Source organism: Haliotis asinina, chromosome 4 (assembly GCF_037392515.1).
Source record: "Haliotis asinina isolate JCU_RB_2024 chromosome 4, JCU_Hal_asi_v2, whole genome shotgun sequence".
Classification (NCBI taxonomy): Eukaryota; Metazoa; Mollusca; class Gastropoda; order Lepetellida; family Haliotidae; genus Haliotis; species Haliotis asinina.
Window position 1 is genome coordinate 30,339,954 of NC_090283.1, and position 16,435 is coordinate 30,356,388.

At 38.9% G+C, this 16,435-nt stretch overlaps 1 protein-coding gene across 3 annotated transcripts in view; it reads left to right on the plus strand.

The window, feature by feature from the left end:
• Positions 1 to 16,435, plus strand: part of LOC137281482 (fatty acid CoA ligase Acsl3-like) — a 42,622-nt gene that overhangs the window by 15,139 nt on the left and 11,048 nt on the right. Inside the window, exons 2-10 of one of the 3 annotated variants that reach the window (XM_067812735.1) lie at positions 1,297 to 1,455; positions 8,708 to 8,914; positions 9,038 to 9,215; positions 10,252 to 10,358; positions 11,161 to 11,305; positions 12,850 to 12,930; positions 14,408 to 14,477; positions 14,610 to 14,668; positions 14,930 to 14,994. In XM_067812735.1, the coding sequence (XP_067668836.1) occupies positions 1,321 to 1,455; positions 8,708 to 8,914; positions 9,038 to 9,215; positions 10,252 to 10,358; positions 11,161 to 11,305; positions 12,850 to 12,930; positions 14,408 to 14,477; positions 14,610 to 14,668; positions 14,930 to 14,994 (1,047 nt within the window). In that variant the 5' untranslated portion in view covers positions 1,297 to 1,320. Of the gene's footprint in view, positions 1 to 1,296; positions 1,456 to 5,356; positions 5,481 to 8,707; positions 8,915 to 9,037; positions 9,216 to 10,251; positions 10,359 to 11,160; positions 11,306 to 12,849; positions 12,931 to 14,407; positions 14,478 to 14,609; positions 14,669 to 14,929; positions 14,995 to 16,435 lie in introns of those variants that run through there. The other 2 variants (XM_067812736.1, XM_067812737.1) reach the window with 2 other exon arrangements.

Here is a 16,435-nt window from a genome sequence, read left to right on the forward strand (position 1 = left end):
TGATAGTCAGCCAGGAGAGTGAGACTCACTGAAAGAGTCTAACCCTCTGCCACTGTACCAGTAGAAGGAGGCTGCAGGTCTGATGGCATGTTGTCCAATGAGGCATCCTGCGTTGCAGAAAAGACACAGGATTATATGCCAGGCCACACACTGACGTCTGGCATAGAGGAGGCTCTAAGAAATCCACAACATAGTGTTCATTTGTCTGATGAAAGCTGCTACTCTGTCTTTGTGTGTCATTGACAGTCATCGTGTTCGGAGATAATACATATTACCTGGAGATGATCTATGCAGTATGCACCATTTGCACAATGCCATTGAAACACTGTCCTGAATCATGTAGCTGAGGGTAATTAAACAATGTTGAATATGTTCAAGAGAAAGCTGACATGGGGTTTGGTTTCCTTTTCTCCAACTCATCATACTTTTTTCGGTATGGAAAGTTCTGAAGGTCTGGCTAATTAGACAATGCACTAGTATATTATTGGTCTGCAAGTTGTAGTGCCTTATGGTGCTAATGTACCTCCTTCAGTTTAAGCCAAAAGTGAACATATTTGCATCTATCATACATGCGGATCATGCATATACTGCTGTGTCTATAGGCATAGTTACAGCATTTAGTATGGAAGTCAACAAGGGTCATTATTCTCATGTAAAGATAAAACACATTAATGGACCTGCAATACAAATACTGTATCAGTAAAATGGTATTGATCCCATAGCCCCTCTTCCTAACATGGCTCTGAAATTTAGGACAAGTGTCATTAACTCGGGACAAGAAAATTTCTCAGAGTTTTCTTCCCTAAACTGCCATTTAATCTGAAAGCTGAGTCAGGCAGCCCTAAGACATTGGCCACACAATATGTTAAACGTAACTGCTAATAATACCTTCTTTCTGTTCATCCATCTTTCTAGAATCAGTGATTTTCTGTGATTTGTATGTAGCCTAGAAATGTCAGTTTTGAATCATAATGTAAGTGATGTGTTTGAATAACAAAGAGCTGGTATTTGACAGTAAACACCCGAAAGTATGACATTTAAATCACAATTGTTGTGCTAGTGTTCAGCTGGTGGGTTAGAGGGTAAATACACATGACCCAGCTAGTGTTGTGTATTTACACTATCTAGACAGCAGACTAACAATTATAATCAGGATCAGAACTTAACTAGCTTAGCCAGCTACAGTGGGGAACCTATTTTGGGCCTTTGGAGGTTTTGCCATGCATATCTGTGAGAATGACTGACATATTGGTTTGATTGAATTCCTTCAATTTAAACTATTTCTATCCATTTCAGGTGAGAGGATGATCCGGTGACAGTATGGGTGACGTATTTATCCAAGCTGTGTTTGGCCTGATCAAGGCAGTGGTGTTTGTCTATGACGTGGTGGCATACATCCCTTACTACATCACTTACAGACCACAGGCCACCCTCAACAGATCCAAAAGGATAAAAGTAAGTGTTTAAACCTGATAAATTGTAGATTAATAACATTCATGAGAATGTTATTGGATCAAGGTGAAACAGTCAAATGAAGAATTAACTTAGTGAGATGTTGTCTTGAGCATGATATCGTAGTCAGCAAGAATAGTAGAAAGGAAAATTTTTTATGCTTCCTGATGTTATGAGCTGAATCATACTTGGATTCAAAAACTATGCTACCAATCAAAAGTTTAGGCCCACTAGTGTAAATGTAGCCACTAGATGTTGCAAAATATTTTATACTGTTTATGTGGGTACTATTTACACATGAACTGATGTATTATGAAACAAATTTTCTGTTGAAAAGATTATTGTCATGAGTTCAATAAATGATGAAGCAAAACTTTAACCAAAACACTTCTGTTCATATGCACGATGTTTGCACATGCTTTTGCAGTTCATCATCACCATAAAGTTTAAAGTTGGTTTTGCCAAGTTAGTGGAGAAATTCATGCTCGATGTATATATATGCATAAAACATATTGAGTGTTAAGTGAGACTAAACTGTGTATGGATAGTGTATAACACTGGTCTAATAAGCTGTTCATATACAGCCCCTTTTCATGTTTAGAGACATATGACACTGGAACGGCATGTCATATCAAACATGAGGGTTAATATATCAGAAAAAGATGGACAGGACAGCACAGGGTGATTTTTATTTTTATAAGACCCTGTTCATGCACCATCTTTTTACACCCTGTGCATTTTTACATAAAAGTAAAAATGCATGGGTATGTAAATGTCTAATTTGCTATGTGTTCATGCACCACAGAAAATCTATTTTAGGTGAGCATTTAAAGGACACACTAGCCAAATTTGTCATTTAACAAGTGGCATTGAACATGGACACACTGCATGATATTCAGAGAAGGAGAAGATATTTTCCATACGTGCTTGCAGTTGCATTAACTGTAGGCCAAGGCAAGGAAAGATCAAAGTACAGACTTGAAAAAAGCAGGGCTTGGTGGGAGGATATTGTGGAGGGCACATTTGATAATAGACCATGGGTAGACAATTTTCGTATGACTGAAGGCACTTTTAGCTATATCTGCAATGAATTTCACGATGACCTACAGAAGACACCAAACAGATATCCACTAGATGTGCGTCATCAAGTTGCACTAACTATCTACTGGCTGGCACCAACAGGGGAGTACAGGATTATTGGCAACCTGTTTGGTGTCGGAAAGTCGACAACTGCAACATGTGTCCACAACGTCTGTGAAGTTATTGTGGAGAAGTTAGGGCCAATGGTAGTTAAGTTTCCGGAAGGTGATGCGCTGAAAAAAGTTGTACAAGGGTACCAGAAGGTTTGGGGATTTCCAAACTGTGGTGGCGCCATTGATGGGTGCCATATACCAATCGTTGGACCCGTTGATGATCATGGAGACTATCTCAGTCGTAAAGGATGGTATTGTCTAGTACTGTAGACAACATGTGATTACCGTTACGTCTTCACTGATATTTTGGTTGGCTGGCCAGGTCGTGTGCATGATGCCAGAATTTTGGCCAATTCGTCTCTCTTCCATCATGCAGCCACTGGAAACTTGTTCCCTCATTGGTTACAGCAACTGAAAGTTGATGGAACCCGGATGGATATACCAGTTGTTCTCATTGGTGATCCTGCTTATCCTTTGAAGTCATGGCTGATGAAACCCTATAGAGATCGGGGTGATCTGTCCCCTGCACAGTCCACATTCAACTTCAGACTGAGCAGAGCCTGCATGACAATTGAAAGCTCATTCGGACGTTTAAAGGGACGCTGTCACTGACTTCAGAAACGTCTTGATCACAGTGAACGTGGACTTTGCCTCAACTGTTATCATGGCGTGTGTAGTGGTACACAATGTGTGTGAACTCAGACGGGAACATTTCCGAGAAGACTGGATGTATCCAATAGAGGACATGGATTGTCAAGAAAATAATAACAGTGATGTGTTTGATGACCGCACCAATTCAATCCATGACAACATCTGTACTTACCTGAATTCAAACTGATGTTAATCAATGTGGATTCTATTCAAAGTGACAGTGATCATGAACAGACCAAATGACTTGGTGCTTTTGTGTTGAAATAAATTTCTTTTCTCCTTATTTATTTAACTCATATTATATTATGTTTGGATCTAAATGATACTTCTGAATCGCAATCTAACTCCAATTTGGTTCCTGACCAAATATTTATTTCGATGCAGAAGATAATGAAATCATCGGACCTACTCCAGAAATGTTTCATGACATTTGTGTTAAAATAGAAGTTGCTTCACAAACAAGCTTGTTTTGTTCTGATTTTCCATGAATTTCTATGTGTAACAGTCGCAGTAACAGTTTAAAGGGCGAAATAAATAAACATTATAAATTTAAGTCAAACAGATAAGGTGACCATATGTGGTGATCTTTAGAACAATGTAACATAACACTTTACGGTTGAAATACATGTATATTTGAAAAAAAATCAGCATCTCTTTGAACCGTTCGAGTTTCAAGACAAAATTGAAAAAATGTTGAGTGTATCCTTGAACCATTTGAGAAGGAAGTTAAAGTTGAAAAAGGTCTGAACAGCATCTCCTTTAACCTTCTGAAGTTGAACAAAAAGCTGAGAGAGATTCAGTGTCTCCTTGGACCGTTTCACATAGAACATAAAGGTTACACTAGTACTAGTAGTAAAACATCAAATCACACAAGAACTGGTAAAACATTAGTTAACAAAACATGTTTTTGTCTTACAATCAAAGATTACAGAAGGAATCTCCACTGTCATCATACGAGATATTTCCTTAATTCGGCAAAGGTGACCATCCATATAGATATGTGGTGCGTGGAAGAGACTCGGTGATGGATGAGCTATGAGTTGTCGGTGTCTGCATTGTTTGCATGCGACTCATAATCATGGACATCATTTTGTACTGATTCTCCCTGTCTTCTCTTTTCAGAATGTTGCATTTGCATGTCCATTTCCAATGATTTATACACATGTGCAAATTTGCAATGCATTCATGTACCCAAATGCATGCTGGGCAGAAATACTTATGTTCAAAAATACTTTTGCACTTGCCCCCGACTCGATGCAAATTTGCTCACTGTGCAGTTTTGCATATATGTGCAATTGCGTTCATGGACCCATTTTGCACATGTGTGTAAATATACATATGTGTGTATTTTTGCACATGTGTGCAGTTTTGCTGCATGAACGGGTCTTAGGCCCAGTGTTTGCAATACTTTAATTGCCAGTTGGCCATCAGGGCCTGCTACTGCCTTTAGGTCTTAAAATCTACAGGCCCTGAATCAAATCTGCAGACCCATTTTGTTAAGTCAAAACAATAAATAACGAAATAGACTACACTGTACACACTTTCACTACATGTAGCCCATGGTGCAAGGAGAAGTTTTTATTGGATAAAGACTAGTGTTGATATTCTTATGTGAAAAGCCCTGACATTCCAGGAAGTGAAACTGAAAGTAAGGTAACATGATGGATCATGCATGATTCCTAAATGTTTATAAAGAAAAACAATGTGGGCCTTCGAGCCAGTGATGATTTCAAATGCAGCTTAAGCTCCCTTTGGATATGGGACATGTGACAAAACATGCACTGCAACCACTTTGGCACATTTCCAGATGTTGTTTCTGTTTCCTTGAACTGGAGTGGGAAAATCTAAATCTAGAAAGAGCATCTCTCAACAATTTAAGAACTTTCGGATCAGTCAAGGGACATAAGTATGTGACGAATCATTTAGGTTAGTCTGAAGTGTTTGAAAATGAGTAACATATTGCATCCTTTGAGGTCAGTGTTACAACAGAGTTGTTCACCTCTCACATGTCCAGGGAAGGAGGTCTTTCCTGTCCCTGCACTTGAAAGCTGCACAGTTGGGACAGTCATGCATGGTGGATGGATAACATCTGCGTAATACTGCGGCTCTGGGTGTTGTGTTACAGCTCCATGTGTGTCTTACTGTGACAGACTACGTGTTCCATATCAAGGTTTTGAAATTATGGTAATTCTGCTTCTCCATCACCACAAATATTCAGCAAGAGTCTTGGATATGTCTTTGTGGACTACACATTTTTAACTAATGTGGGAGATAAGTCTGTGGCAGATCAGTGTTGAGGACAAGGAAAATAAGCCTCTGCCTGTGCATGTGTGTGTATGCACCCATGCAAAAAATATTTTCCACCCACAGCATCAGCATTTTGATTTTGTGTATTGATTTAGCTTGTAACATGTACGCCAATACGAATTTTCCTTACATGACCTTGAGATTGATGTACTGGTTGTTTTGTACTTAATTGATTTTCAGATCCGTTCATTTTCTTGTGTATTGATCATGTTGATATGCTATCAAAATTGATAATGTTTGTAGTGATATAGATGAATGTTCTTTTAAATGTATTGCTGTTAATAGGAGATATAAAATGCGACAAAACCATGTGTGTTGCTGCATAGTTATAGAACAGCATTTATGGTGTTACAATGTTATAGTTCTTGATCTCAGTAGTGTATACTTCTGGGTCTCAGTATTGTATAGTTCTGGGTCTCAGTATCGTATAGTTCTGGGTTTCAGTATTGTATAGTTCTGGGTCTTAGTATTGTATAGTTCTGGGTCTCAGTATTGTATAGTTCTGGATCTCACTATTGTATAGTTCTGCATCTCAGTATTGTATAGTTCTGGGTCTCAGTATTGTATAGTTCTGGATCGCACTATTGTATAGCTCTGGATCTCAGTATTGTATAGTTCTGGATCTCAGTATTGTATACAGTCCATTTGAGACTGATGAATTGCTCACTAACACAAAATCTAGTAATTGCTAAAAAAACAAATTTTGCTCAGCCACATGAAATCAACAGACCAACTCTGATGATGTGTCTTGTAATTTGGGACATCCGAATAAAAAAGTTGTTTAACAAATGGTCATCATTTTCTTGTCACCTTTCGCTATTTTGTACGAGGGGCCTCTAGCTGGTAGAACAGCCAGGTGGACAAGGTGCACCTGTGAAACCAGACATTTGTGATTGCAGTACCTGAAACAATGAGATTATCACACGACGCTAAGTCAGTTATTTGCAAAGTATTTAACTTTTTTAAAAACAAAGGTAATAGGAGTAGGTCTCAATGTGCTTTGGCTAAGTATCGTTTACGAACTGCACGTGCTGAAGGGATGACGAAAGGGAAGTTAAAAGCTATCTTGAAAAACTGGACCGATTCAACCTGCAAGGACACAACTGAGGGGACCGCCTCAAAACCCACACGATGTGAGAAAGTCAATTCATTTCAAGAACAGCTGGTTAGACACGGCATTAAGTCTCTATATAAACAAAATACCTTTGTCTCTCTGTATTCTGGTCATTTCAAAATATCAGTTGTGGAAGTTTCTTCACAAATTTGGTTTCCGTTACAAAAAGGTAGGCTCAGAAAATAGAAGTGCACCGTGCGAGAGGTCTGATATTGTTCAACTAAGAAACCAGTACCTACGCACAATTCGAAAGAAACATACAGAGGGTTACGAGTCTGTATATTTGGATGAAACATGGGTAAATGCTTCCCATACCACAGGGACACAATGGTCCACTTGCTCCACTTCAGAGTCCTGTGCCCGAAAATTACCACTTGGCAAGGGAGAGTGACTGATAGTGCTCCATGCTGGTTGCAAGAGTCGGGGATTCCTACCTGGCTGCTCCCTAGTCTTCAAGGCAAAATCTAAAGACAACCGAGACTATCATACCGAAATGAACGGGATGGTTTTCTTAGAATGGGTACAAAATCAATGGGTACCAGCACTGCCTCCCAAAAGTCTGATTGTCATGGATAACGTTCCATATCATGGCGTTCAAGTACCTAATACAAAGGCCCGAATATGTAACAGTAAGAAGGGGGACATGATAGAATGCAATATTGTATCCAGAAAAAGCAACCAAACCTGTTCTGTATGACATCATAAAGTCAAATAAAACCACGTCTGTCTTTAAGGTTGATGAGTACCTTACAGTGTGTGTGTGCATGTGAGTTTGGTTTTAAGCCACTTTTTAGCAATATTCCAGCAATATCACGGCGGGGGACACGAGAAAATGGGCCTCACACATTGTGCCCATGTGGGGAATCGAACCTGGGTCTTCGACGTGACAAGCGAACGTTTTAACCACGAGGCTACCCCAGCGCCCAGAACCTTACAGAACATGGTCATTCAGTTTTGCGATTGCCACCCTATCATTGCGATTTAAACCCGATAGAATTCATTTGGGGTATCATGAAATTTAATATTGGCATGCAAAATGTAACATTCAGACTTTGGGATGTACAGACGATTGTTCAACAGTCAATAGACACCATCACGCAGGAAACATGGCAAAAGTGCGTTGAGAATGAAATAGAAATTCATTATTGGGAAAAAAATTGGACTGGACCATGCCACCATCAAGCCAGTCGTCATCAGGGTAGACACTGATGACAGCCACACCGATTCGGACAACAGAGTCTTCTGAAAGTGGCAACACTGACTTCCATTGAACATCTCAAGTGGTAACCAGGTAATAGCTTTTGAGATGACCCCATCTTCACAACACATGCTTGTTGATTACCTGGCTGTTCTACCAGCAAGTGCCCCCCCTCGTACAAAATAGTGAAAGGTGACAAGAAAATGATTATCGTTTGTTAAACAACTTTTTTATTTGGGTATCACAAATTATGAGACACATCATCAGTGTTGGTCTGTCGATTTCATGTGGCTGAGCAAAATTTGGTTTTGTAGCAATTATTAGATTTTGTGTTAGTGAGCAATTCATCAGTCTCAAATGGAATCAAACGGAGTGTAGTTCTGGGTCTCAGTATTGTATAATTTTGGGTCTCAGTATTGTATAGTTCTGGATCTCACTAGTGTATAGTTCTAGGTCTCAGTATTGTATAGTGAACAGTTTGAAATGTTGATGTAATCTTCATAGTCTTCATGTGTCACAAAGTGACCAGTTGCTGAAGATCTCAGTTTGAGTGAATATACATTACTCATTTCTCTCCTGTTCATTTTCATATATGATATAACAACTTCAACTTTTCCTGATGGAATTACAATTTTTCTTGGTATATGTTTTCACTCAAGCATGTTTGCTTGTTAGGACATAGTTATGTTTTATCTTGATGATGGTGGTGATGGTGGTGATGATGATGATGATGATGATGATGATGATGATGATGATGATGATGATGATGATGATGATGACTTTTATCCTCAGGCTACTCCAGTAGATGGGTCCTATGGGTCCCCTTACCGTTATGCAGATAACCGCACACTTACAACCACCCTATTTCCGGAGTGCAGCACCCTAGATCACCTGTTCTTGCGGGCTGTTCAGCTGCACACAGACAGACCATGTCTTGGCACACGGGAGCTGCTACGCGAGGAAGATGAGGTCCAGCCAAATGGCAGAGTTTTCAAGAAGGTACTACACCACTTACACTCACACAGCCAAAGTGAAATTTCATGAAGCTTAGATATGTGGACACTGAATTAACTATCTGTGTGTGTTTTTTGAATGTTGGTAAATGATTTTCACATATTCCAGGTGCTGTTGGGGGAATACAAATGGCTGACCTTTGCACAAGTGTTTGAACGAGCTACCAACTTCGGCAGTGGCGTTTTGGCTTGCTCACAGAGGCCAAGGAAGAACATTGTGATATTTGCAGATACCCGTGCCGAGTGGATGATTGCAGCGCAGGCCTGCTTCAAGTATAACTTTCCAGGTATTTCAATGAGTCTGAGATAAAACGACGGAAAAAGGCCTAAGACTAGTCTAATGTCTAATAACATTCTGTTTGGTCCAGTTTAGATCCTCAGGAAATGTTATCTGATAAATGTTACATGTAAGTTGTTTCAAAGGCATTTAGAAGTTGAAGGGATCAAACTAACAATGCTTTATGGTTCAACTTCTTTATTATACAAGGTCACAACGTTTCGAGACAGTTCCTAGTCTCTTCACCTGAAACGTTGTGACCTTGTATAATAAAGAAGTTGAACCATAAAGCATTGTTAGTATGTTACATGTATGTTTAGTGATTGAAAAAGCTGTGTATTGTTTGAAAGCCCTTGGGTCATTGATGTTTTGATTAAGCTTAGCTTCCATTCTAATTTTAAACTCTCACAGGTATCATTTAAATTTTAATAATGAAAAAAAAACATTAATGACAGATCAACTTTAGTTTGAAAAACTAATTGCAGTATACATGAAGCATTCGAAATAATCGCCAGCCCAGAGGCCCAGCGCCAGTTGTTATTGCACTGGGCGTCAGTTTTAGATATCTGCAGGCTCTTGTGACCTTCAGTAAATTATCTGTCTTTTTTTTCCACTGGATTCTTTCCCCTGTTTTTTTTTTGTTTTTTTGTTTTTTGTTTATATTTTAATGTGCGGGAATCACCCATGATCCATCATGTTAAAATAACTTAGTTTCACTTCCTGGTATTTCAGCACATAGCAATATCAACTTCAGTCTGTAGTAACTCATCCAAGTAAAAAAACCATATGTCTGAGCTATAAACTTCACTGATTGAATTTGTAAAAACAATGTGGTACTGTGTGAAGTGTAGTTTATTTTGTAGTCAGATTTCGTTCAGAGCCTGTAGATTTTACAGGGTGCAGCCCCTGATGACCAACTGGGAAAATAAAGTATTGCAAACATTGTGTACATGTATTTGGTTCTGACATTTTGTTTGTTACTGTTTTCAATGGTAACATTGTATACATGTATTTTGTTGTGACATTTTGTTATTTACTGTTTTCAGTGGTGACTTTGTATGCCACTCTTGGACAGGATGCAATTGTCCATGGCATCACAGAAACAGAGGTGACACATGTCATCACATCTGACAGTCTTGTGTCCAAGTTTGAGGTAAGAGTGCTGCAACATTTGTAACTTCCCCAAGGGGATTTTTAAAAGACGACAGTGAATTCAATGGTCTGGCTTAGCAGCATGTCTAACTATATGTCCTTGTAATATGACTGTTGTTCACATTATTAATCACTGTATTGTCAGCCTAGACTAAATTCTTTACAGAACAAAGTCCTGTAGGATGTAATATTTCTGTGTACTATGTATAACAACCGACAATAATAGAAGTAAAGATGTGTCTGTCTATGAATAATGTCTCTGTGATTTGCATTGTTTGATTGCAGACTGAATATTTCATTGTTCTTCTTGCCCATAAACATATGCACAGACAGATAGAGAGGAAGCTTTTTGATTTACCCAGTCTCCAGACAAAGTGTTTACAAATAGAAATGAAGATATTCATTCACAGAATCAATGAATTGAGTTTAGTTTTACGGTGCTTTTAGCAGTATTCCAGCAACATCACAGCTGAAGGCACCAGAAATAGGCTTCACACATTTTACCTATGTTGGAAATGAACCCATGTCTTCAGTGTGATGAGTGAATATGTTAACCACAAGGCCACCCGGGTCGTCTAGGCTACCCCACTGCCTCACGTGTGCCTCGCAACATTAATGTGCGTACCTGTTTGCTTGTTCCGTTCCTCTAGAATATCTATTCTGTGTATGCCAGTGTTGTGATGGCTCACCTGATTGTGATGACAGGGTTCAAGAAATCTCCGGTGGTCCAGATTGTTGTGTAGATCTATTCATTGCTTCCATAATCCACAATCCCACAATAATGTGTATGTTGTGTGTACCAGGGTCTGATGGACCGAATCCCTCTGGTGACTCATCTGATTGTGATGACCGGGGGCAAGAAACTGCCAGCTCTCAAGAACATTCCCAGTCGGGTGAAGGTGCTCAGTATGACAGATGTGGAGTATATGGGAGCCCAACCAGAAAACTGTAAGGGTCATTTCTCTCATTAATTAACTGGGTAAATTTAGTCTTGTTTTAGTCACCATATGGCTGAAATATTGCCTAAGTGACATTTGCCTCTCTCTCACTCACTCACTCACTCACACACTCACGAACGAACGAACGACATTGTGCATAGATTGTTTCTTTGGGGCAGTCAACTGATCCCTTGGGTTCAGTATCTTGCATAACTTTCTACTGATGTGTGATAACATTGGATGTAAAATTCTGCTCAAATTTCAGATTTAGGTTACTTACTCTGTTGATACTGCCCCAGGTGTGTAATCTGTTGTATTAACAGCATCATACAATGCTAAACGCGTGAGCGTTCTGTTACACTATTGGGTATTTACAGGTTTTCATCCATATTTGTACAGAAGCAGTCCAAAATCATTTGAGCAACACTGATTCAGTTTTCATGCTTATGTTCTAGTTAGTGTTCTGGTTCTTAGTAATCTAGGGACCGTAGGCCATGGGAGATTTTATATAGTCATCTTATGCATACCATGGTGGACACCTGAAATTATTGTATTGTCCTGTAGTAATTACAGATAAAGGAAATCTGTGTGTATGTGTAATACAATGTGTGTTGCTTTGCTTCTTTCTTGAAATACAGTCGAATCCTGTTTATCCAAACATTTTGGTTTTAACTCGAAAATCGTCTGGGTAGCGAGACATCTTGTTAACTGGATCAAACAAGCAGAATGTGAAAATTAAGTGAAAGCAAAAATTTCATGCACATATATCAATGAATCAACAGTCAATAGTAATAACAGTGAATCATCAACACATGTAAGTGTACCAATAAATACATGAAAGGTGGAATGTAGGTTACAATTGTTAGGTTGTCTTGGGCGTAATCATGTTTGGAGCTTCATGTGGTAAGTTTGATGAAAAACGTAAATCGATGACAAAAGGTCTCTATTTTTGCCAATTGCATATTTTTTTTCTAATTTTAAGTGCCATAAAAACATATGACATTGCATTGAACTCATGCTGCCTGCAGAAGGTAAACTTCTGGATGGGATCACATGACTTAGATCATGTGGTAGGCTATTTTTAACTTGCATCGCGACAGATAGTAGGGGACAATTTATACGTGTTATATACGGTACAATTACAGTGTAATTTACCTTAATCCCACTTAACATGTGTTTTCGTTACTGATGAGATATTCTCACACCCGCCAAATCCGAACAACCCGAATGACATGCGTCCGCCATGTTTTGATGGCTAATTAATAAATTCACATCAATTGCCTTCCAACTGATTAAGAATGAAATCACAAAGTCATGTGGTAAATGGTATTGACGTGACACATACACATGCACATTGCACAGAGCCCTCCATCTGGATAACTGGATCATTTTTCAGTGGAAATCTATTGGAACGGTTTGAAAATTCACTGTCCGGGTTCGGTAAAGCAAGTACAATAAACATGTTTCGTTTCACATAAAAATCATGCGGAAGGCGGGGTTTTGAGTGAACGGGGTTCGACTGTATGTAACATGGAATGTTTTTATGTGTTTCAGTGCAAACCCCAGTCACTCACCCAAGTCGAGAAGACATAGCTGTCATAATGTACACCAGTGGCTCTACAGGCTTGCCTAAGGGTAAGTTTTCATACCCCATCTGTCTGTATGTCTGTCCGCCTGTGCGTCCACATACTTTGTTTGGAGATAAGCTCCTAGACTATTTGTGAAAGCATTACAAAACTTTGTACACATATCAAGCCTTATCCTTACATGTGCTTTGAGGTTGTTAACATGTCCAGAGCAGATCTACCAAACGTGTATACACATGTTTACCATGTTCAGCATGATTCCTTTTGGAATTTCACTAGTAAGTGACATTTTTTTGTGTGCTTTTGCATGACAAGTTTGTCTTTAAAATTGGTGGTTGTGCTCTTTTCCAGGGCTGAACTTTAAGACCATTCACTATTTCTTAACCAAACTTCGCATATAGAAAGGTCTAGTGGTATAGTGGTGCTGTTTGGTATGTTTGGATTTTTTAATAAAATATTTGTTGCTTTTCCATGGCAACAAGTTCAACCTCATCTGAATTTCTGAATTTTGTGATTGTGTTCTTTTCAGGAGCAGAACTTTAAAACTTTACAATACTCTCCTTCCACTCTGCCATATGCACACCAAAACATTGAAATACTGTAATCATAATTAAATATTTTCATGAGGAATATTTTGCTGTTGCAGTGTATACTAATGACTTTGTCTTATACATAACTGTCCGCGGTACCATTGATGACCCACAAACAATTCACTGATAGTTGACAACACTGCACTTTGATCCAAACCAGGCAGGGTGCTGTTCCATAAAGTAATCTTAAAGATGATTCTAACTGCCATACTTCTTCACAGACTTTGACATCACCTCCCACATCTTTGGATTTGGTTGAGAAAATGTTGATAGTCACAAGAAGTTTTGAAAAAATGCACAGGTGTCTTCACTTGCATTTGTAGGTGTAGTTGTGTCTTTGTTTACCAGACTGCAGATGGACTTAGATGTGTCAGGATTACACTGACTGCTTGGATTTTCATGCTGTTAGAAGCAGGCCATTGCAATTTTACATGTGAATTTACCAAACTGGCTACATGTCTGAGCTTTGCAACACATTATGCTATATTTCCTCATCAATTGACAAGGCGGTGGGGTAGCCTTGTGATTAAAGCTTTAACTTTGCTTGTCATGCCGAAGACAGGTTTGAATTCACACATGGGTACAGTCTGTGAAGCCCATTTCTGGTGTCCCTTGCTGTGATAGTGCTCGGATATTGCTACAATGGCATGTGCTTTAATTAGTGTTCACAGTCAGTTGTTGGTGTTTAAGAAACCTGTCATCACAGGTAGCAAGTCCAGAATTGCTTGGATTAATGTTCTATGTTTGACAGTGCCATCAGACCAGAGTGCCAGATCTAAATGTCATTTCCAGACTTACAAGCCCTCATGTCTTAATATATATGAAATTCTGTTTGTAGATGCATTACGTCCAGCTCTGGGACTCTCCCTTTGCATTAGTTTTGTACTGCTTCTGAAGATATTTTTCCTGACCTGAAGTGTGATGATATTGTTGCAGGTGTTCTCATCAGCCATGGCAACCTGATGGCTGGCATGTCTGGTCAGTGCGAACGGATACCAAATTTGGCGTAGGTGATCTTCAGATTTTCAAGTTCAGATACTTCCCCTCGCTTATCTTTAAATGCTCTGTGAAAAAGGCACAGCTTGAAATGTTATGTATGTTTTCAGTATGTATGAGTCACTTACTTTTGTGATTTCAGACCACCAGACATCTACATAGGTTATCTCCCCTTAGCTCATGTGTTGGAACTCAGTGCAGGTATGGAGAAGCAATGCGGTAGAGTTTCTTGGGCAATTTAGCTGTAGATTTCTGAACCAGATGGTACTTTTCTGTTAGAAATCTACTGATATTGTGTAGTATTAAGTACAAGACACATTTCTTTAACTTGATTACGTAGAAAACCACTGACAGTGTTAGAATTGTCCCAGCTAAGATTTCAAAGATAGGTGAAAAGTGATTAAATTATGTATACTGGTGACCTGTCTGAGTAATATATTGATATGTGTGTTGTTGTTCCAGAGCTGTCCTGTGTTTCCCATGGTGTCTCTATTGGCTACTCCTCCCCTCTTACTCTCACAGACCAGGTACAGTACTACTTTCCCATCCTGGCTTAACCTAATGCTTAAAGAGCAAGTTTACACTAAAATTAACCTTTTCACCTCCCACTTTTTCGTCATAATAAATGTTTCTCAAGTAGTTTTGTAGCCAAAACAAAAGAGATTTCAGAAGTTATTAATTCATATTTCGTGCTATATTGATTCAAAGTTTCTACATTAACCAAGAGTTCTATGTCCACAGTGAACACACTATGGCTTACATCCCTTGGAAATGACGTCATTGGTGCCCAAATAATAAATGATTAGACCCATTTAATGTGAAGCATGTGTAGGTGTGGTTCTGGTGTCTTAATGCCAAGGCGACTGTTTTAATCCTCTTGTTGCCTGGCTGTCAGCTGGCTATGTGGTCGTGTTCCACACTGTTACATTGCACAAAAAGTGTTACCATGTAACCAAATTGTGTAACATTCAACATTCAAGTCAGTTGTGTTCTCCAACTTCTTCCTCCAAAACTCAAAGGTTATGCATTGCATCTAGCTTGCCACTGGTGAGTGTGGAGACATTCTACGTTTGTTACATTGCTTCATAAATCATACAGTATATGTCCCTCCTCTTCAACCTTCACTTTAATATCAAAACCATATCCAAATACATCCCGAAGATAGAATTCACATGATGCCATGACTGACCCAAACTCACACACAACGACAGTACTTCTCATTTCTGACTATTGCCCTTGATCACAATGAAAGCAAAATGAAAATAACAAACAGCAGGTTGTCAGAATATGTCGGATTACTTACATGTGACTTTTATGCATATACGTTGCTTGAAACAATGGAAGTTACCTTCCAAACATCCTGCGTACTTGTGTCTTTGAACTCACTATTTTGAGAAAAACACTTCCCAATAGTGGCGTCATACGTACGTCGACATTGTTATACGTTTGACATTTTCTTTGACGTGAGGTTATGCTTCTTACACTGTCTTTCATATTTTTACATTTGTGTTTTCATGTGATTAATGTCAGTATTTACATTTTTTGGCTTTGACAGGAGACCAGTCTAAATCAGCTGGCACCAATTACGTCATAATGAAAGGGCGATATCTGTGGCCTGTTTAGCTTGGCAAACAGAGGCTTCAAAATGGCATGAAATTTCAGCACTTGTAGTGCAGGTTATACATTCATTGTAAGAAAAATGAGTGTACATTTTGAAACACTGATATTAAGTCATTAAAAAATTCCATATTGGTTCACATAAGAAAAGAGGTGATTTTTTCTTGTACACTTCCTCTTTAAAGCTTGCTATGCTATGCTGGGTTTGATTCCCCACAATGTACAAAGTGTGGTGCCCATTTACAGTTCATTCAAGCAGTCCGATGAATTGTAATCTGACTCTAAAACTAGTAAACATAAAATACTCAGTGAGATCCTAATCATATTCAAAACATCAGGTCAACTCTTTGA